General features: G+C 40.5%; 1 protein-coding gene across 2 annotated transcripts in view; it reads left to right on the forward strand.

Annotated features, from left to right (window-relative positions):
- The window catches only part of UGCG (UDP-glucose ceramide glucosyltransferase), a 97,850-nt gene that overhangs the window by 8,966 nt on the left and 66,606 nt on the right, over positions 1–22,278 (forward strand). Inside the window, exon 2 of one of the 2 annotated variants that reach the window (XM_047067897.1) lies at positions 3,708–3,891. In XM_047067897.1, the coding sequence (XP_046923853.1) occupies positions 3,887–3,891 (5 nt within the window). In that variant the 5' untranslated portion in view covers positions 3,708–3,886. Of the gene's footprint in view, positions 1–3,253; positions 3,892–22,278 lie in introns of those variants that run through there. The other variant, XM_047067908.1, reaches the window with a different exon arrangement.

The raw sequence follows: 22,278 nt of genomic DNA on the forward strand, positions 1-22,278 counted from the left end.
ATAAACCATGAGATCATGACCTGAGTTGAAACCAAGAGTCCAAGGCTAAACCTGCTGAGCCACCCAGGCACCTGTTTGCTCTTTGTATTTATGGGTCTGTTTCTGCTTTTTTGTTTGTTAATTTGTTGTTTTTTAGATTCCATATATAAATGAAAAATGGTTTTTGTCTTTGATTTATTTCACTCAGCATAACACCCTCTGTGTCCATTCATGTTGTTGCAAATAGCAAGATCTCATTCTTTCTTTATAGCTGAGTAATATTCCATAATATATATATATACATATATATACACATATGTATATGTATGTATATATACATATATATCCCACATCTCCTTTATCCATTCATCTGTCAATGGACACTTAGGTTGCTTCCATATATTGGCTATTTTAAATAATGCTTCAATAAACATAAGGTGCATATATTTTTTTGTCATTTTCTTTGAGTGAATAGCCAGTAGTGCAATTATTGAATTGTATGGTATTTCTATTTTTAATTTTTTTTTATTTTAAGTAGGCTCCATGCCCAATATGAGGCTTGAGATTAAGACCTTGAGATTAAGAGTTGCATGCTCCACTGACTGAGCCAGCCAGGTGTCCCTATTTTTAATTATTTGAGGAACCTCCATACTGTTTTCCACAGTGACTGCACCAATTTACATTCCCACTGACAGTGCATGAGGGTTCCTTTACCAGAGATAACTTTTTATCTAAAAGACCTATCTGTATGGCAGGGCAAACATCTAATTGCCAAACATCTCTTCTTATCATCCTGTGAATTACCCTCCTCACCTTTGAAGCCCCAAGCCCTTATCCCATTCCTTAGCTCAGGACAGCATATAAGCTTCAACTGCTTGATTTGCCCTCAAATGTCATATCTTTGGGGCTTCTGTATATGCAAAATTAGACTTGTTTTTCTCTTTTTAATGTATTATATCATTTTAATCATTAGACAACCCAAAGAACCTAGAAAGGAAGAAGGGGAAATTTTTCTTCCCCTACAGAATGAAATCATCTTTAAGTAGTGTCTCCACACTTGTGCCAGCACATGGGAATCATTGTCAGAAGAAAGAGGAGGCACCCTTGAGAAACCCTGTATTATGTAATAATGACTTAAAGAATAGCCAGGATTTACATGGGACTTACTATGAATCAGGGACTGTTATAAATGCTTTTCATATATTACCTCAGGAAAAACCTGGGCTTGGAGTCCTATAGGTCTGAGTCTGAATGCTGGTTCTGTCACTTTCTAATTGTGTGGTCATAGGAAAAAGGTTCTTAAACTGTAATATTAAGTTTCTTCAAATGCAAAATAGTCCTAGGGTTGTTGTTGAAATAAATGAGATCAGGTATGCACCAGCTCTAGTAGTGTGCTGGCACATAATGGTCCTTTCCCTCTTGTGCTGGTTACCCTGTGAGCCTTCAGATGACAAAACTGGTGCTAAGTGAACATTGTCTGTAGGCCAGGGAGTAGTTAGCCATCCTGATGTCACATGATATGGAGCATTCATTCACATGAGTGCTCATTAACTTTAAAAAGATTATGTGTCCTGGGGTGCCTGGGTGTCTCAGTCAGTTAAGCGTACGACTCTTGATTTGGGTTCAGGTCATGATCTCACGGTTTGTGGGATCAAGCCCCGTATTGGGCTGTGAGCTGACAGTGTGGAGCCTGCTTGGGGTTCTCTGTCTCCCTCTTTCCCTACCCATCCCTCACTTTCTCTCTCTCTCTCGAAATAAACTTACAAAAAAAAAGATTGTTTGTCTCTATCTGCTTGGGAAAAGTAGTTCCTGTTTCTTGACCTGTTTTCTAAAAACATGGGAAGCAAAGACCCTGGTAGGATTCCCCAAAGCCACAGGAGACATTACAAGAATGACAAAAACTAATATTATGAAGATGATGAACTCAATTTGCATTTCCTTTTAGGGTCCTGAGATTTAAAATTTTTATTTTCCCAGAAAGTCATTCATGGGGAGAACATTTATTTCTGGTGACCTGGCACTTGAAGGAGAGTGACCCTCACATAATTTCTTTTTGTCAAAAACTTCTGATATGTGATATTTACATCTCCACCCATACAGTTACTAGTAAAAAATATAGATGGTTTATATTGATCATTGTTAGTACTGAAAGACTTGCTAATCAAATAGTCAACAACCACAAACCACTTTGAAAGTGAGGCTGGCACTCATAATTAACCTCATTTTTCAAGTGAAGGAACATGAGCACCGAAACAATGTGACCTAGCCAAAGCCACAACAAGTTAAGGGCAAGGATGAAGACTAGAATTCAATAAACTCTGAATCTGAAATCACAATTGCCTTGTACAGTCAACCTTTGTTAACCATTAGCAATTTTTTTTTAATTTTTTTCAACGATTTTATTTATTTTTGGGACAGAGAGAGACAGAGCATGAACGGGGGAGGGGCAGAGAGAGAGGGAGACACAGAATCAGAAACAGGCTCCAGGCTCTGAGCCATCAGCCCAGAGCCTGACGCGGGGCTCGAACTCACGGACCGCGAGATCGTGACCTGGCTGAAGTCGGACGCTCAACCGACTCGCCACCCAGGCGCCCCAAGCAATTTTATGGTTCTTTCCTATGTTTGTGCTTGTGGTATTCAGAAGTGGGCTTTGTTGTTGTTCCTTGCTATGCAAGAGCAAATCGTGCTTACAATCAACCTGTCTCTCTATCTGTGTGTGTGCGTGTGTGTGCGTGTCTCTCAAACACACACACACGTGCGCACACACGCACACACACACAATCTATTGAGAAAATTCCTTCCTAAACAATAACCTACTAATAAGTACTTTTAGATAATCAAAGGATAAGTGCATCAAAAGTATGTGGTCCTGCTGAGTCCCTTTAGGCTAAGATGTTATATAGAGAGATACCAGGAACACTTTAAGATGTAAGGCAGTTTACTTCCATGCTGTGTGTCCTGACCAGCCCATAGAGAATAGGTCAAAGTCAGTCACCAGTACCAGCTATCAATGCCAGTGGTATTTGCCTAGCTAGGATCCTGATCCCAGGATGCATGAATATCCTATTTTTCTGAGTTTTCAGCTTTTGGAGCTCTCTGATGTTCTATTATACTTTGGTTTTGAGAAACTATCTCAGGCTCTTCTCTGGCTGACCGGTTTCATACCCCCAGTAACTAAGTAACACTGTTTGTATCCATGATCTGTGTTACAGCCAAGAGAACAGCTGTAAAATAGTTTGAGATGTTGAAGGTTGTTTTCCTTTTGATTCTTGTACTTTTTTGAACAAGCTACCCTCTTCCTAGCTTTCTTGAACAAACTATTGGGTGGCAGCAATTGCTTCCAAAGGTACTGTTTTAGAGGGATGGGCCTATACAGCCAAGAACAAAAAGTCAAATTCTTGGCTTTGAATTCTAAAGTTGCCTGTGGAAATTGATAGCAGAGAAAACAGGCTTGCAAGCGCAGACTTTTAAATTGTAATCGTTGGGCTGTTTGAAAGTGAAAGTATTTTTAAGTTCAGAAGCTTGTCTTTGAAAACCAGGAGCCAAATCCAAATATAAAGTTTATACCATAATTACCAGATTTTGGAACAATATAGGATGCTGGAAGAGCAGTTTTCCTAGCCAAAAGACAGTAAGATTTCCAGGACTTGGCAGAAAACAGAGAATTGGAGAGGACATGAAAGGAACTTGTCTTTATGGGTGTGGTTTCTATCCTTTACACTTTTCAGGCTGAGTCCCAAGAGGGTTATTGAAGAAACACATCAGCTATTCCATGAGGTTTAGGGGACCGTCAGAGCACGAGAACCATCGTCAGACTCCCCAGAGTGTTGCCTGATGAGATGGCATACCTTGTAGCGAAGGCTTCGTCCCTCGGAGAGCATCTGAACTGAGGAAGAGCAATTCCTAAATGAGGTACCAAGTAGCTGGGCCTGAGGCAGCTTCCTGGAGTCATGCACACCCCTGCATGATGTGAGAGAACCATCAAAAATTCCTATACCACAGTATGATAGTTCTACAAAAAAGTAAGCACAATTATCATAAGATACAGCAATTTCACTTCTAGCTATATACCCAAATGAATTGAGAGCAGAAACTCAAACATACATTTTTATAACCGTGGTCATAGCAGCATTAGTCACAATATCCAGAACGTAGAAACAACCCAAGTATCCATTGACAGGTACACAGGTAAGTAAAATGCGTTATATACACATAATGTAATATTATTCAGCCTTAAAAAGGAATGAAATTCTGATACATGCTAAAATAGGATTAAACCTATCAAACATGCTAAGTGAAATAAGACAAATGCAAAAGGACAAATACTATATGATTCCATGCAGACGACATACTTAAAATAGTCAAATTCATAGAGAGTAGAATAATGGTTACCGGAGGTTTGGGGGAAGGGAGAATGGAGAGTTTTATAGGTATTGGGTTTTAGTTGAGATGGTGAAAACGTTGTGGAGATGGATAGTGGTGACAGCTGCACAAAAATGTAAATATGAACAATAATCCCAATGAACTGTACACTTAAAAATGGTTAAAATGGAAATTTCAGTGTGATGTATATTTTACCACAATTTTTAAAACTCAAGGGGGAAAAGTCCCATGCTCCCAGTAGGAAGACAAAAATGACTGAAAGTCAAGCCAGTGGCCTTGGAGAGGTCAGGAGGAGGGTATAGAGTGATTTGTAAAGCCCTGATGACTGATAAGCCAAGGGGACACACAGTTTAGCATGGTTATAGTGGGAATAGTCAGGTACCACACAGGAAACAGAGATTTTCCCTCTCAACAGAAATCACTGGGTGGTTTGCTAATGACTGCAAAACATATTCCTCTCCCCCAAAATTGGGATGATATACTACCCAGGATTCAGATCATCCAGATCTTAGATGACTACTAAAAAGGGACAGAAAAAGGTGAAGGGAGAAAATACCAACTTGACCATTTATCAAAAAAAGATTGAGTTTAAATTAGAAGGTGCCGAGATTACTTTGGATAACAGGGTTAGGTTTTCCATCATCAGTGAAAGAAGGATTCCAGAGCTAATGTAAGTTGAGTTACACATAAGTCATTTCCATTTCCACACATGCATGGATGTGTGTGACTGTGAAATGTATTCCCATTACAGTGCTGTATGCCTTTTCCAAACCTACAACTAAGGTGCTTCTCAAATCTGTGGCAATTCTGGAGCTCTTCTGTGAGGAACAGGGAGTTCGGCCTGTTACAAGATTAATCCAGCTTCCTTGGTCTCCAGAGAAGATGGCCACACAGTTTCACTGATGGCCAACCTCAAGACCAACCCCAGGACATGGGCAGCATGAAGCTGGATCTTTAGGGTACCTGGTAATTAAAACAGTAAACAGACTTGGCTTTCCAGGTCCCATGTTACACTGTTGCCTTTGAGAATACCTTTGGACTACTTGGACTTTTGGATAACTTCACCATCATCTTTCCAGTGGTTAGTGATAAGGATACAGAAGGGCTTCCTAAAGTAATAGCTATTAATAACTGCTAACTGGTAATCTGTATTACATAGTTATTCTTTGCTGGCACTGTGCTGAGTATTTTACATGCTTATCTCATTTAAGCCTCACCACACATCTGTAAAATTAAGTGCTAGTATTAATCACATTTTGCAGAAAAGGAAATTGAAGATTAATAAAGGCAGATTACTTGCTCCACGTCACACAGCTAGTAAATAACAGAGTGAGGAAGAACCCAGAAACCTGACTTCACAGAGCTTCAAGAGCTAGAAGATTACTTTGCTTATTGTTTTGGGATATCCACCTACTCTAAAAATCTAGCTTGACATGGATATTTATGGATACAATATAGTAAGAACTGGCTTAACTATTAGATTTGTGTTTGAGTACTCACAGGTTGACTATTGGTCCACATAAACAAGACTTCTGTTTGGTACCTAATAATTCAGCGATGGTTTTGAAATAGGACTTTGTCAAAAGCATTTGGGGTATCTTGGTGTTTACTAGTTTTATGAGCAATTCATCACCCCAATTCTATCCAAACTGCCTCTTAACATAGAACATGCTACATCTTTAAACCATAAAAAACTCCCATCATCCAAGACTTCCCCACAACCATACTATTGGAAGCTTTACTTTCCTCTGTGGTATAGGGTTATCCTATTCCTACAGGCACAGATAACTGACTTCCACAACGACCTCATGTGGGAGTAAGAGTTAATGGTTTCAAAGGCTGCCTTAGAAGCATGAGGGCTAATATCAGGGAGTAAGTTTGGAGCAACTGAGATAGACTACCGGCTTACCTCATGTCATAGAAGATGGTCGAGCTTTTTATTTTTGTCCTGTAGGCTACTAGGCAGGCAGGTAGATAGTGCCTTATCTTGGAAACAAGGGAAATAACAGTACAAACACTTCTCCATTCCTCGTTCCCTCTGTCCTGTGATATCTCAGCAATCTTGCCCCAGTGGTGACTGGGCACTGTTTGGTACAGAAAGCATGCAGATGCTCTGTTCCTGAGCTTGATTATTACCTAGCTACCCAGAGCTTGCCTGTGGGAATACAGAATTCAGAGGAGGACTCTTCTGACCAGGAACAGTTATGAATGAAATGAAAGTCAGGCCAGAGAAGCTCATTTCTGGGTGTTTTATCTTTGTCCTAAAAATGAATCTAGCCAACCTCTCCAGATTATCCAAAACCTTTGACACGCCCCCACAAAGATCTCTGATAGCCTGACATGTCCTTTTCTAATGTATTCACACTAATGACACCCTAACCAGATGTAAAGACAGACCTCCAGAGGTCTAAGGAACTGCTTACCTATTCCTGATCATGAATGTCCCTAGGGCAACTTCCAGAACATGTCTCCAGAATTTTAAAGTTCTGAGAAAAGATTATTTTCAAAATATAATCAAATACTAAGAAAACTATTAATCAAGGATAAAGGAAGAAAACAGATTTTTTCAAACACAAAAAGGCTAAAATTTTACCTTCCAAGTAACTGTTCTTAGAACTTACTTGAAGATATGCCCCAGCTGGGGCGCCTGGGTGGCTTGGTCGGTTAAGCGTCCGACTTCGGCTCAGGTCATGATCTCACGGTCCATGGGTTCAAGCCCCGCGTCGGACTCTGTGCTGACAGCTTGGAGCCTGGAGCCTGTTTCAGATTCTGTGTATCCCTCTCTCTGTGACCCTCCCCCATTCATGCTCTGTCTCTCTCTGTCTCAAAAATAAATAAACGTTAAAAAAAAAAATTAAAAAAAAAAAAAAAAGATATGCCCAGCAAATTTAGAGAACAGACCAAGCAAGATGAGATATGGAATCCAGAAAACAGTGTACTACTCTTAACCCCCCCCAAAAAAAACAGCAAAGGGAGGGGGCGCCTGGATGGCTCAGTAACTGTCGGACTTCGGCTCATGTCATGAACTCATTGTTGGTAGGTTCAAGCCCCATGTCAGGCTGTGTGCTGACAGCTCAGAGCCTGTAGCCTGCTTCGGATTCTGTGTCTCCCTTTCTCTCTGTTCCTCCCCTGCTCACACTCTGGCGCTCTCTCTCTCTCTCTCTCTCCCTCTCTCTCTCTCTCAAAAATAAAGATAAAAAAAAGAGTTAAAAAAAAAAAGCAGCAGAGGGGGCACCTGCGTGGCTCAATCAGTTAAGCGTCTGACTCTTGATTTTGGCTCAGGTTATGATCTCACGATTCATGAGTTCGGTTCCTGAGTTCGAGTCCCGAATTGGACTCTGTGCTGACAACACGGAGCCTGCTCTGGATTCTCTCCCTGCTCTCTCTGCCCCTCCCCCATGCATGCACTTTCTCTTTCTCAAAAATAAATAAATAAACATTTTAAAAAAGCGACAAAGGAAGGAAGTTCCTGGATGAAGCTAATTAGCAAGTCTATAGAACAGCTATTCCAGATTGAAACTAGAAGATTAAGGGCTCTTAGATGAAAGTTTACAGAAATAAAGGGAACCCAATATTAAAGAAAATATTTTTGACAACTTGGAGAACTTGAGGAAAATGTAAATACAAATAAATCAAGAAGAAAGAAAAGTCATTAGAAATCCCAGAAAAGAATTACAAAATATAGAAAAAAGTCATGACCCAAATGTGAAGCAAAAGACTTTCAGATCAAGATGGTAAGAGTGGATATATTCCATGATAATCCCCTTTGCTCTGTATGCATAGCAATAATAAAAACATAAAGAAAGAAAACCGGAAGTCATAACTAGGCCCAAATACCAGATAAATGCAAAAAATCCAAAAAAGGAACAGAAACTCAAAGCAGTAAAAAGGACGAAAGCGGGCAGCTGGAAGTTTGCCTTTTATAAAGTGAAAGGGGTTAAAAATGCTCCTGTGAGACAGGAAACTGGAACCAGACACATACCTCAAAACCCTGAGCAGTAGTGGGCCATCTTCAACACTGAAAAGAGAATGAAAATTAACCACTGCTAACTGCTGCCTGAGACCATAACTTCTAATGAACTGCAGGCCTGAGGAGACAGAGATCAAGATCATAGCTTTGCAACCAGGAGATAAGCCAAGACATCCAATGGTATGTGACTAGATCTGTCTTATCGTTAATATCACCTCTGATCCACTGTTATGAGACCTAGCTCTGAATTAGGGACCCAAAGGGCTGAGTGGAGGTAAAAACTCAGACAGTCAACAAAGGGTAAGGAGAGAGGTTAAGAGAGAGAGAGAGAACTGTAAAATAAAACAACAAATTCTCACTTAAGATGAAACAAAATTTCAAGACACAAATTTATTATTGTTTTTTTAAACATTTATTTATTTTGAGAGTCAAAGACAGAGCATGAGTGGGTGAGGGGCGGAGAGAGAGAGACATACAGAATCCAAAGCAGGCTCCAGGCTCTGAGCACAGAGCCCGATGTGGGGCTCGAACCCATAAACTTTGAGATCACAACCTGAGCCAAAGTGGGACGCTTACCCGACTGAGCCACCCAGACACCCCACAAATTTATTGTTAATAAAGATGACTACAAAGCAGAGGGTGGACAGGGGCACCTGGTGGAGTGTTGTAGGGTGCAAAAAAAAAAAAACGTGGCTACTAAAATCTAAGAGAGACTTACTTTTCTCAGTCTGCACTTTGGTACCTTTCAAATTTGGGGAGGGAATTTTCTTTTTCATTCGAAGAGTCTAGGGAATCCCACCTGCTTCAATCTATAAATCTTAATATCAATCTATAACTTGATAATATTACATATAGTTAAGGCTCTCTCTGCAAGGTTTTTTTTTTTATATGAAGTTTATTGACAAATTGGTTTCCATACAACACCCAGTGCTCATCCCAAAAGGTGCCCTCCTCAATACCCATCACCCACCCGCCCCTCCCTCCCACCCCCCATCAACCCTCAGTTTGTTCTCAGTTTTTAACAGTCTCTTATGCTTTGGCTCTCTCCCACTCTAACGTCCTTTTTTTTTTTTTTACCTTCCCCTCCCCCATGGGTTCCTGTTAAGTTTCTCAGGATCCACATAAGAGTGACACCATATGGTATCTGTCTTTCTCTGTATGGCTTATTTCACTTAGCATCACACTCTCCAGTTCCATCCACGTTGCTACAAAAGGCCATATTTCATTTTTTCTCATTGCCACGTAGTATTCCATTGTGTATATAAACCACAATTTCTTTATCCATTCATCAGTTGATGGACATTTAGGCTCTTTCCATAATTTGGCTATTGTTGAGAGTGCTGCTATGAACATTGGGGTACAAGTGCCCCTATGCATCAGTACTCCTGTATCCCTTGGGTAGATTCCTAGCAGTGCTATTGCTGGGTCATAGGGTAGGTCTATTTTTAATTTTCTGAGGAACCTCCACACTGTTTTCCAGAGCGGCTGCACCAATTTGCATTCCCACCAACAGTGCAAGAGGGTTCCCGTTTCTCCACATCCTCTGCAAGGTTTTTTTAAGAAAAGGTCTTTCAGAACCTCAGCTCAAAGATCCTGTTGACAGTTTTGCAGAAAAGGCATCCAGTACATATTTGCTGACATTGGTATTGTTATTGTTGATAATGATTATGATAGTGGCAATGATGAGATGAACAGGAACTCATTTCTTCACTCCACAAGCACCAGAGCTTTGTGAAGAGTCAACATCCTGATTTCTCCAGAATGGCATGTCAACAATGCTATTGCCCATTTCCTTCAGGGCTGGGCATTGCCCTTAACATGACTTCTACTTGCTATAAGGAGTGTCTCCTCTGTACTCATTCAGCATATCATTCTGCCCCCCAAGTGGGTTTTCGGAAATACCACCATTAGATCTGGTAACCCTGAATCAAAATTCTCTCCACTCAGCAGTTGATGCTGTGGTTGAGAGTGGACCATGCATTTGGGAGGAACCTAGATTTCAGGAAGCAATACGTGCTCACTAACCAAGCAAAGCATCATCAGAAACCGTATTATTAAGTGATGCATTCTTATCTTTCAGGGACCAAACACATCCACTTACAGCATTGTCTGGCAATTGCAGACCTGCCGACCAGGGGTAGGGGGAGAGACATAAGATCATTGCCACATAGCATACCATTTAGTCCAATAATCCTGCATCAGCTGTCTGAATACAGCGTGGCCCAAGGCTGATCCTGGAATTCTATATTCATCATATAGGCATGGTCTTTGTCACAGAGGATTCTCCATCCTTGCTCCTCTCCTCCTCCTTCCCTCTTTTCTTTCTTCCCTTTTTCCTTCCTTCACTCACCAGGCATGCTTTGAACTATGTGTATCAGATACTACTTCCAATAAGAAGGTGGTAAGAATCACATGTCAATTTTAAATTAGGAAAAGTCTGAAAGACCCCAACATCAGGAACTGAAGTAGGTTTTTTTCTGAGGAATAAGTGGAACAAACAAAACAGCAACTCCCTGGGGCGCCTGGGTGGTTCAGTCAGGTAAGCGTCTGACTTCAGCTCAGGTCACGGTTCGTGAGTTTGAGCCCTGCGTCAGGCTCTTCTGCTGTCAGCACAGAGCCTGCTTCAGATCCTCTGTCTCCCTCTCTTTCTGCCCTTTCCCATGCTTGCTCTCTTTCTCTCTCAAAAAACTAAATAATCTTAAAAAAAAAAAAAAAACCAAAAACCTGAGCAATCCCCATCAGAGTTGCATATGCTTGAGTAATACCCTCTCCTACACCCACACCTGATTTGGTTGGCAAGATTCTGTGGGAAGTTGTAAGTATGATGGATAGAAAGATTCCCTTGAGTTATCTGGGCTCTTTGAAGGAGGAACAGAAAGGGCCACTGCCCAGTATGGTTGTGCAAGTTGGGTTATGCAAAGGAGTGCTTGGAGAAGGTGAGTCAGGGCAGAAATCTAGCTTGTGCTCTGTGCACTAAACCATGAGGTGAGTGCTGCAAAGGATAGCACATTTTTCTCATTCCTACAAAGGTAGACTGACTATGTTTTAGGAAGTAGATCCATTTTCTCTGATTGTAATTCTCTGATGAGAAGGTCAAGGAGTTGTAACCAGAGAGGGAACACCGGCTGTGTGGAGAGGCACAGGCTTTACAAAACAAGGTATAGAGTGGACATTGCCATCCACATCAGTTCCCCTGCTTTGAAGCAGCCTAGAGCCAGGATTTTTTCTGACAATCCTAATATATTTCTAACTTGGGATTCAGACTTCATAGTGGGGCTTCTGGTTTCTAGCCAGTCCGTCCTCACATTAGTCCTGTTGATGTTTGTCTCCCTGAATGTGAATATATCCTCCTTATCCTCACTGACATCTTTGGATGGGAAATTCCTAGAGAATCCTCAGGAAGATGCAATGGGACTTGAACATTAAGTATTTGAGGAGATGTCACCCAGGACCAGCCCTGTCATCTAAAAAACCTGCCTGGAAAACACAAGTTTCCAGTCGTGGCTTGATCCCAACTCTATGCCTGCTCTTGAATAAGTCCTTACCTCTCTCTGGGTTTCAGTTTCTCGGTCTATACAATAAGAAGATTGGGTCTTTATTGTTCCCTTAGGCTGTGGTTATACCCTGCTTGGCTTTCTGAGGTTGGAAGCATAAAAGTGACTTGGCAGCAAGGCCTGGTTTGTAGTCCCGTGGAGCCTGCATCTAGGACAAGAGGAATGATATGGTTGGAAGGCGCAGAGCCCTGTGCTTCTCTCCCTATGCAGTTCATGCCAAGTGAATCAAGGATATAATCACCCTTGGCATACCGAACATTACTGCACTTACTTCAGCTTCAGCTTCTCCTTTTATTCGTTAAGTTGCCATCCCTCCCACCTGTGCATGAGTATGCAGGTTGCTACAGTAAAAACCCTGGAGCTTTGAAGTTCCAGTTTCACCCCTTAATAGTTATGTGACTGATTCCCAGTTTCCTAATCTGTAAAGTGGAGATAATGATGTTTATGTCATGGAGTTGCTATGAGGATTAAATGAGATTCTGTCTAAAAAGCACATAACACAGGGCCTGACTAATACATAATAATTTCCTTTCCTCTCCTACCTATCCACTCCCCTCTGCCCCACCACCAGTGTGCACATGGCAGTAAAGACTATTAAAATTTTGCACTGTGGAGGGGTAACTTGACTGTCGAATGACACACGTTCAGACATGAAACAGGTATGCACTTGGCTATTTGTGGCTTGATATCTCACGCTTGCCATTTTTTCACCACAGTTTCATCTGAACAGATGTCTCATTAGAATGATAAAAAAAAAATGTACGTTTTTCCTCTGAAGTGGTAGTTTCCTCCAGTTATGCTGGACCTGATAATTTTGTGTGTGTATGGAAGAGGTTAGCATCCAATGGGTCCACTCAAATGGCATTGGGAAGTCCCCTTAAATTTCAACCTCAGTGCTCTCTGATGAGTTGACTGTCTCCCAACATCCATCTGTGATTTGAAGCCCCATTGTGTTGTTACCGATACCAAAAATTAAAGAATTCTTCAAGGATTTCACCCCCTCCACAAGGCAGCCCATTCTATCTGTGGAGAGTTCTCTTTTAATGAAATGTACTATCTGCAACAATCACACACTGTTCTGATGTGTAGAAAATAAGCAAGTTAGTATAATGTGCTGGTTAAGAGCAAGGTCTCCTTATTCAGACTGTTTGATCTTGAAGACTGACTTTGGTACTTACTAGCTTTGTAACCTTGGATATGGTTAATTTCTCAATTTCCTTGTCTAAAGAAATGGGGTCAACCTGGTTAAATAATTCAATATGTATAAAATGTCCGATACATAATTAGTTCTTATAAGTGTTTCTTTATAATACTGACAATGATCTCCCCTCCACACAAAAAGTTGTCATATCCCAGAATAAAGCTGAGAATGGCCCATTTAACAGCAGTAGAACTGGGTAAGTGAGAGGAGCCAGTACCTAGCACTTGAACCATCCATTTCAGAGATATACCCAGCTACAGGTCCTAGAAACCTTGTCTTGAGACAGACCATTATAACTAGAAGGAAGATTTCAATGTGAAGAGCAGTTTTCTGCTTATTGATCTCCTGGCTGATCATATGAGAGCTCAAGTCTCTGTCTCTGCCAGGTGAGTACAGTACACCTGAGGACAGTAAGGTCAGAGTGGCTGTGAATTCCTGATCACCAGCCATCTTTGCATTGTTGGTTTGATGCCCATGACCCAACCATCTCCTGGAACTTCTAGACCATGTCCTTGACTTCAGCCTGCTGCTATGAATAGTATATGCAACTTGTGTCAGTTACCAAATGGCTCCACCAGGACTTGGAACACCTGATTGAGAGAACTTCTTGGCAGAAAAGGCAAAAAAGTTGCTCCTGGCTCTGGCCTCATGCCTAAATCCTAAGAGTATGCTTGCTTTTGGTGCTGGAGGCCTGAGTTTTTAGAAAGGACACAGGGAATCTGTTGGCAAAGTTATCTGGGTTTTGGTTTACCCTGCTATACAACACGAAAGGGGGGGCAGGAATTAGGGTATGTTAGAATTACTAAGGCTTCTTGGTAGTCAGAGCATGAAATAACTTCCCACTTCTGATCATTCTCAACTTGCTTGCTGGACCAGTTGAGGAAAGCTAGGATATTCACAAAGTCTGAACTCAGGTGTGTAACATCATCAGAATCTAGGAGGATGCCTGGAAGACAGCATTCTACAATGACTCAGACAGTCTGAATACTGAGGGATGCCCTTCAGTTTCTCTGCTTGAAGACCTTAATTTTTAGAAGTGCGAAGAATGAAAGATCAATAAAAACTGGATTGATGGAGGAAAGTTACCTATGGGAAGTGGTCCACATTTTCTACTTCCACTTCCAAGACCAGCTTTCCCACTTTCCCCTTACTTCCATCCCAGATTGTGATAACCAAGGTCCTCTACACCTTTGACTTCTTCCTCTTGACATACCTTGACGTAACAGACACAGGTTCTTCCCAAAGGTTACTGCTTCCTCTGCTGTCCTTTCCATACTCTGTCTACTGCAGGAGCCAGAAGAAAGAGCAGCATTCTTACAGTCCAGTGTCATTTACAAGCTATTATTCCTACACATCAAATAGAACATTTTCCTCTGTTGAATTTCAAGCCACTAGGTTATATCACAATTCCCTTCCTTGACTCAAACTATCTTCCTAGTCCTTTCCCCAAATTTACTTCTTGCTCACGGTCCATGTCCAGTCCCTTAATAACCATGGGTGACCACAATGTCTGTGGGGATGATCTATCCCATAACTTCTTGACCTTCTCAATCCCATGACCTCCATGTAATTTCAGTGACACCCACCACCCCCCCCCCCCAGTCATGGACTAATCTTGGATTTTGTCAGTTGCCCCAAACTACTCCATCTCTAGAATTATAACTCTAGTGTCCTATCCTCAGTATTCCACTTCTCACACCCCTTGCTCTTTCTAAACCTGCTCTTTGATCTTAACAAGACCTCCAGTATTTGATTCTTCCATTTTCCACTTTCTTCCAGTCTATTTGTCTCTCCCCTATCTAAATGAAATTCTTAGTTCTTCAGATCAAATACTGTTTGGCAAAACTTTCTGTTCTTTTGTCTCCTTAACCTTTTATCTAACCTACCTGGAAAAACAGCTGGACCTTCCATGACACATCACTGATCAACTCTCCTATTCCTCATCGATGTTTATTTTTAATTTATCTATTCTCTACAAATTCCCTACCCCTTCTGTGTCCCACCCTACCTTGTCACTCTTACAAGACATCCTCATTTAATACCTTACACAGAAAATAGAAAGTGTTAAAGAGTAATTGCCTTTAAGTCTCTGTCCCTCATCTCCAGTATGCAAAATTACCTTCATCTCCCTCCTCTGGTCTAAAACTAATCCTCTGATCTAAAGCTAATCTAAAGCCAAAGCTACATGTGCCATGAATTTTATCCCTGTCTACATCCTCATGGGCCTTTATCAGTTAACTCTCTGTTATCATTAATGTCTCCCTCTCAACTTGCATCTCAGAAGCTTCTATACCAGGCAGGTCCTGGTTCACTAGGCTTTTGCCTCACCTGGGAAATATCCACCTTGAGCATTACTTCAGGGGTGCCATTGATAGAAATATGAAAGTCAGAAAAAGGGGAAAAATTGTTAGGAACAAGAATTAGGAATTGCGACTTTAGTTTTTTAAGTACAGAGTTTGATGGGCCATTCCAGTAGAAATGTAGAGTAGGAGGTTTGGAGATGCTCATATGTATCTTTAGGAGAGAGATCAATCCTAGATATCCAACTTTCTTCCTTCCAGATATCCCTGACACATCAAGGGCATAGAACTATCCATTAACTTGGATGAGACGGGGGTGGGTCTTATCCCTGAATATTTCTTTTCCTAGTATTTTGCTACAAAAGTCCTCTTAAGTTTTGGGGATATTAACATATTTATTTTAAAGGTATGTCAAAAAAAGGGTATGTCTTTGGTGCTGAAAATCCAGATGTTATAACTTTGAATTTCATCTCAATCTCCAGATGTGGAATCCAAAAAAAATTCTCTAGTCTTATAAGCAGAAAATAACAGTGTAACTCTGGGTCTTTATTAGGAATTCTTATATTTTTGTATAATTGAGGAAACCCTTAGAGTCATTGTACAGCCCTATTTATTAAAAGAAAGGCTCTGCAAGCCTTCTTGGGAGTCTCTCTCTCTTCGTCTCTCTGATCATCATGGTTGTCTCTGTCTCTCTCAAAATAAATAAATAAACTTAAAAAAAAGAAAGAAAGAAAGAAAGGCTCCCAGGCCACCTGGGTGGCTCAGTTGGTTAAGAGACAGCTCTTGGTTTCAGCTCAGGTCATGATCTTATGATTTCATGGGTTCAAGCACCACATCAGGCTCTGTTCTGGTGGTGCAGAGCCTGCTTGGGGTTCTCTCTCTCTCCTCTCTCTCTCTCTGCCCCTCCCCCACTCACACTGTCTCTGTCTCTCTCAAAAAAATAAATAAGCTCTAAAAAAAATTTTTTTTTAAAGAAAAGAAAGGCTCCCTGAACTTTTGTTAGAGAATGACTTTACTGGAGCATCTGGCTGGCTCAGTTGGGAGAGTATTTAACTCTTGATCTCAGGGTTGTGAGTTCAAACCCCATATTATGTGTGGAGCCTACTTAAAAAAATAATAATAAAACAAGGCTTGCTTTAAAAAAAGGGGGGGGCAGGTGCCTGGGTTGCTCCATTAGTTGAGAATCCGATCTTGATTTTGATCAAGGTCATGATCCCAGGGTCATGGGATTGAGCCCCGTGTTGGGCTCCACATCTGCTTAAGATTCTCTCTTTCCCTCTGCCCCTCTCCCCTGTGCTCTCTCTCTCTCTCTCAGGAAGGAAGGATGGAAGGAAGGAAGGATGGAAGGAAGGAAGGAAGGAAGGAAGCAATGGAGGGATGAAAGGAGGGAGGAAAAGAAAATGAGTTTACTGTTTCCCCAGAAGTCAAAGTACACTATTCTACAGATGCTTCAACCTCCTCCTTTGAGTACCACTTACTGACAGAATATCTGCTACATTTAGAGTAGAAACAGGCAGAGGCTGAGAAATGCTGATGAACTTTTGGGTGGCATGTCTTTGGCCTTTGGTTGAACTACTACTCCTCAGAAGTTTATCATATTCCAAATTCCCTTTGATAAAATTGAGCTTTGTTTCTCTGATGGATAATTGCTGTCACTCTCAATTACCTCATTACATATTTAAAAATTATCTTATGTTGCTTTGAACTACCATAACCAACACACTCTTTTGATGATAACACACTGATTATAAATATCATCACAAAGTACACTTGAACATTCATCAGAAACTTGAAGATTTCCATGAACGAACAGGATGACATTCATCAATGTGCTTGAATATCTGCAGTGCCACTCTGCCAAATGGTCATCTGTCTTCTCTTTGAATCAGAGGTCATTATATGGGGTTTGGATGGATGAAACTTATAAATAAAAAGGTTGGAATTATAAGACTAGAAGAGTCTTTTAAAGGCCACCTACTCTTTTTAGGCACTAGACCATAAGTCATTCCATACTATGAGATTTTATAATATATTCCTTTTTAAATTAAAAAAATTAAATTTTAAAATTCTAGTATCATTACCTTATTTTTTAAATGTTTATTTATTTATTTTTGAGAGAGAGTGTGAGAGAGTGAACAGGGGAGGGGCAGAGAGAGAGAGAGGGAGACAGAAAATCACAAGCAGGCTCATGCTGTCAGCAGAGAGCCCAACTGAGATCATGACCTGAACTGAAACCAAGAGTTGGATGCTTGACTGACTGAGCCACTCAGGTGCCCCCAAATACAGTGTTATTTTAGTTTCAAGTGTACAATATAGTGATTCAATGATTCTATACATTACTGAGTGCTCATCATGATAAGTGTATTCTTTAATCTCCATCATCTATTTCACCCATCCCCCCCACTCACCTCCCCTCTGGTAACCATCAGTTTGTTCTTTGTATTTAAGAGTCTGTTTCTTGGTTTGTCTCGCTCTTCTTTTTTTCCCCTTTATTCTTATGTTTGGTTTCTTGAATTCCACATATGAGTGAAATCATATGGTAGTAGTCTTTGTCTCAAGCTCCATCCATGCAAATGGCAAGATTTCATTCCTTTTTATGGCTGAATAATATTCCATCACACACACACACACACACACACATCTTCTTTATCCATTCATAAATCAATGGACACTTGGGCTGCTTCCTTATCTTGGCTGTTGTAAATAATGCTGCTGTAATGTAGGGGTGCATGTATCCCTTTGAATTAGTGTTCTTGTATTCTTTGTATACATACCTGGTACTGTGATTGCTGGATCGTAGGGTTCTATTTTTAACTTTTTGAGGAATGTCCATACTGTTTTCCACAGTAGCTGTACCAGTTTGCACTTCCACCAACAGTGTACAATGGTTTCTTTTTCTCCACATCCTCTCCAACACTTATTATTTCCTGTGTTTTGATTTTAACCATTCTGACAGGTATATTTCATTGTAGTTTTGATTTGCATTTCCCCAATAATGAGTGATGTTGAGCATCGTTTCATGTGTCTGTTGGCCATTTGTATATAATATATTCTTATCTCCTTCCCTTTCTTCCTCTCTTCTTCCTTGTCCTCCTCTTCACACAAACATTTACTGAGCACTCACAATGTTCAAGGTCTTATGGTAAGTATTGCTTAATATTTAGTATTGATTTAGTGATGAATAATCATTTCCTATCTTTAATACTCTATCTGGTAGAAAAAAGAGAATATGTTACTGCAGCCAGGAACCTAGGCAGGACATTTTTTTTTCTTAACTAAGTGATTAAGAAATATTTCTATTGTGGGACTCCTGGGTGGTTCAGTTGGTTAAGCATCTGACCCTTGATTTCAGCTCAGGTTATGATCTCATGGTTTGTGAGTTCGAGCCCTATGTTAGGCTCTTGCGCTCACAGTGCAAAGCCTGTTTGCGATTCTTTCTCTCCTTCTCTCTCTCTCTCAAAATAAATACACTTTTTTTTAAAAAAAGAAATATTTCTAGGGAGATGATGCTTCAACTCACCCTTCAAAGATGGGCAGCAAGTAACCAAACAGGCAGGGGGGAAAAGGGATTCCTGACAGAAGAGACATGATGAACAATCTTTCATGGAAGAGTGAGAGCACATGGTGAAATTGTAAATAGTGAAATGTAAATGAGCATATTGTGCGAATGTGGATAAAGGAGAGTCTGGTCACTTATTCTGATGATATTTCAGTAAAAATAAAAGTAGCTCTTAATTATATCCCTCTTCTTTAGCAGAATCCTTAAAAAGTTGACAAGAATATAATCTGATTCTATATCATTTATTTCTTTAATTTATTTATTTATTTTCAGAGAGAGAGAGAGAGGGAATCCCAAGCAGGTTCTGTGCTGTCACAGAGCCCAACTGAGGGTTCGGACTCATGAACCATGAGATCATGACCTGAGCCAAAAATCAAGAGTTGACACTTAGCCACCTGAGCCACCCAAGCACCCCTGATTCTATACCATTTAATTACAAGTGCCTTAGTACCAAATACAGGAAGAGGGAACTCAAAGGAAGTTTTGCATCTCTTCAACTTCTAAGAGTTATTCTTACTATTTGCTGAGGGGAATGGTTATTAAGAGGAATAGTCAAGGGAATAATTCCTCAATTATTCTCAGCCAAGCTTCCTGGAAGTATTTCATTCAAATCAGAAGGATGTTAATTCTATTTTTCATAAGATAGAGGAGTATGACCAGTTGTAGCAAGTAGAATCCAAACCTCAAAGAGTCAGTTGGATTAGCCTCAGGGAATCCTGGTTTTATCCATGTGGTCCATAAACTAAATTATTATATTTGCAAAAAAAAAATTCTTTAAGGACTGGCTATGAGCTTTATTTTGTATTCAAAGGCAGGAGGTGATAAATCTTAAAACAGGTCACATGACTTCTAGAGCTGATGTCACTGAGGTCTCTCTTCATCTCTCCTTGATCTATATCTTTCCTTTTGTTTTTTTTTTGTTTTTTTTAATGTTTTTATTTTATTTTTGAGACAGAGAGAGACAGAGCATGAACGGGGGAGGGCCAGAGATAGAGGGAGACACAGAATCCAAAGCAGGCTCCAGGCTCTGAGCTGCCAGCACAGAGCCCGACGCGGGGCTCGAACTCACGGACCATGAGATCATGACCCGAGCCGAAGTCAGACGCTTAACCGACTGAGCCACCCAGGCGCCCCTCTATCTTTCCTTTTGATCCTCATCCTTCCTCTTTTCCCTTTCTCTTTTTCTTTTGTCTAAATTTCTTCTTAATTTGTCTTATGCCTACCAGTATCTCTTTGGGCATTTAAATTTTTCTGCTAGTGATTTGGGTTTCTAATACTTTACCTAAAACAATATTTCAAGTAACTCTTTAGACTATTCATTTCTCAAGCATGTCAAATAAGTTCCTCTCATGATTCCTCATACATTCCCACACTTGACAGAACCACACCTGGAGGAATGGGATTATTATTGTCTCTGTGTCACTTAGGAGCAAGTCTCTTGTGGAGGATCCTGTCTGTCCTTGGCCCTGCCCTGTTCCACACTTTTAACAGGGATGTGTATGAAGATATAGATGTCAGAATTACCAAATCTGCAGGTGACTCAAAGCCAGGAAGGATAGCTAAGACCATAGATGGCTGGCTGGAATGCTGGTATGAAATCAATAAGCTGAAATTTAAATCAGGCAGATAGATGTAAAGTTCAATGTGTTAAATTTAAAGAGAACTGACAGAAACTCAAGTCCTGAGTGGGATTAGTTCATGTGAGCTAGATTGAAAGGGTTTGTAGTTGTTGTTGTTGTTGTTTATTAATTTTTTAATGTTTATTTATTTTTGAGAGAAGGGGAGGGGCAGAGAGAAAGGGAGACACAGAATCTGAAGCAGGCTCCAGGCTCCAAGCTGTCAACACAGAGCCCAATGCAGGGCTGGAACCCACAAACTGCAAGATCATGAACCTGAACTGAAGTTGGATGCTTAACCAACTGAGCCACGAAGGTGCCCCTAGATTGAAGGTTTTAATTGAATATTAGCTTAGTAGAAGCCAAAGCATGAAGCAGCTGTTGAAAAGGCTAACATATTATTAGACTGTGAATCAAAAATAGGGTCCAGATCAAAAGAAGGGATTGCCATACTGTACTGCATGTTGTCATATCATACCTGAAACATGATTATCTATGGTGAGGTAAAATAGGTGAGATAGATGGAGGGGGAAGGACAGTGAGAGGTCAGAAAACTAGAAGAGGGTCTAAACACCATGTCAGACGAAAGTGGTGAAAAAAACTTGGCAAGTAACAAATAGGAAGAGACTTACTATCTGAAGGTCAGTGTGAGCCAGACAACAACTCAAGAGGAATGTAGCAGTAGCTAATGTTGGCTCCCATCTCTGTCCTTCCTGTGCTCCTTGTCTCTGCCCAGTTCCTTTTATCCCTGTGAGTTCTAAAATGAGTCCAGACTTCTTCCATCTCAGCCCTAGCTCTAGTACATAGATATTATCTCTCTATGACTAAAGTATGGATGAGGTTGGCTTCATGGGTATATGATTTGTGCTGTTGCACAGGAACCTGCACTTAGACCCCATGCTTGGTCTAATTTTTACCTGAAATTCATAACAAGTTTTGAATAAGGGGCCTGGCATTTTCATTTTCCACTGAACCCCACAAATTATATAGCTCACCCTGGGTATAGAAAACATTCTTTTCTTCTTAGACCAATTGGAGTTTTCTAAAAGGAAGATTTACTGTCAACAGGAGATAGCAAACAATGTCAGCTACACTGATAGCTAGAAAAGAATACAATTTCAGATTATAAGTTAACCCCAAAGTGAACTAGAACTCAGCCCAAAAAATGTGATTTTCAGAACATTTAAGGGGGTCTATAGTTTTTGGCTCCTTTCCATCTCATTTTTGGCTACCCTAAATGTTAAATTAAGATATGCATATGCTCTGAGATGGATTTTGGTTTGGCAACAAAACCAAGCTGTAGGATCTGTGATACAGACTCCGTGCCAGGAATGGGCCCTAGGTCACTGGCTTTAGCTTCCTCACCACTTATCAGTGCCCTGTTTCTTACCTCCTCCTTTTGCCTCTTTCTTCTCATTGGAGATTGGGGCTCTGGCTTCTTCACTTTGACTCCATTTACTTCCTGTTTACTAGTGAATTGAAAAGTCCAGTTACACAAATTGGAGAACCTTGTCTTCCTTGCCTATTATTGGCATCATGTAAAGTTGCCAGATTTAGCAAATGAAAGTACAGGATGCCCAGTTAAATTAGAATTTTAGATAAACAATGGGTAAATTTTTAGCAGTTGTTCCAAATATCACATGACATCTGCTTACACTAAAAAAAGTATTTGCTGTTTAGCTGAAATTCAAATTTATTTGAACATCCTGTATTTTA

Source organism: Lynx rufus, unplaced genomic scaffold (assembly GCF_022079265.1).
Source record: "Lynx rufus isolate CCGP_SWC_20201006 ecotype Redwood Valley unplaced genomic scaffold, mLynRuf1.p SCAF_10, whole genome shotgun sequence".
Taxonomy (NCBI): domain Eukaryota; kingdom Metazoa; phylum Chordata; class Mammalia; order Carnivora; family Felidae; genus Lynx; species Lynx rufus.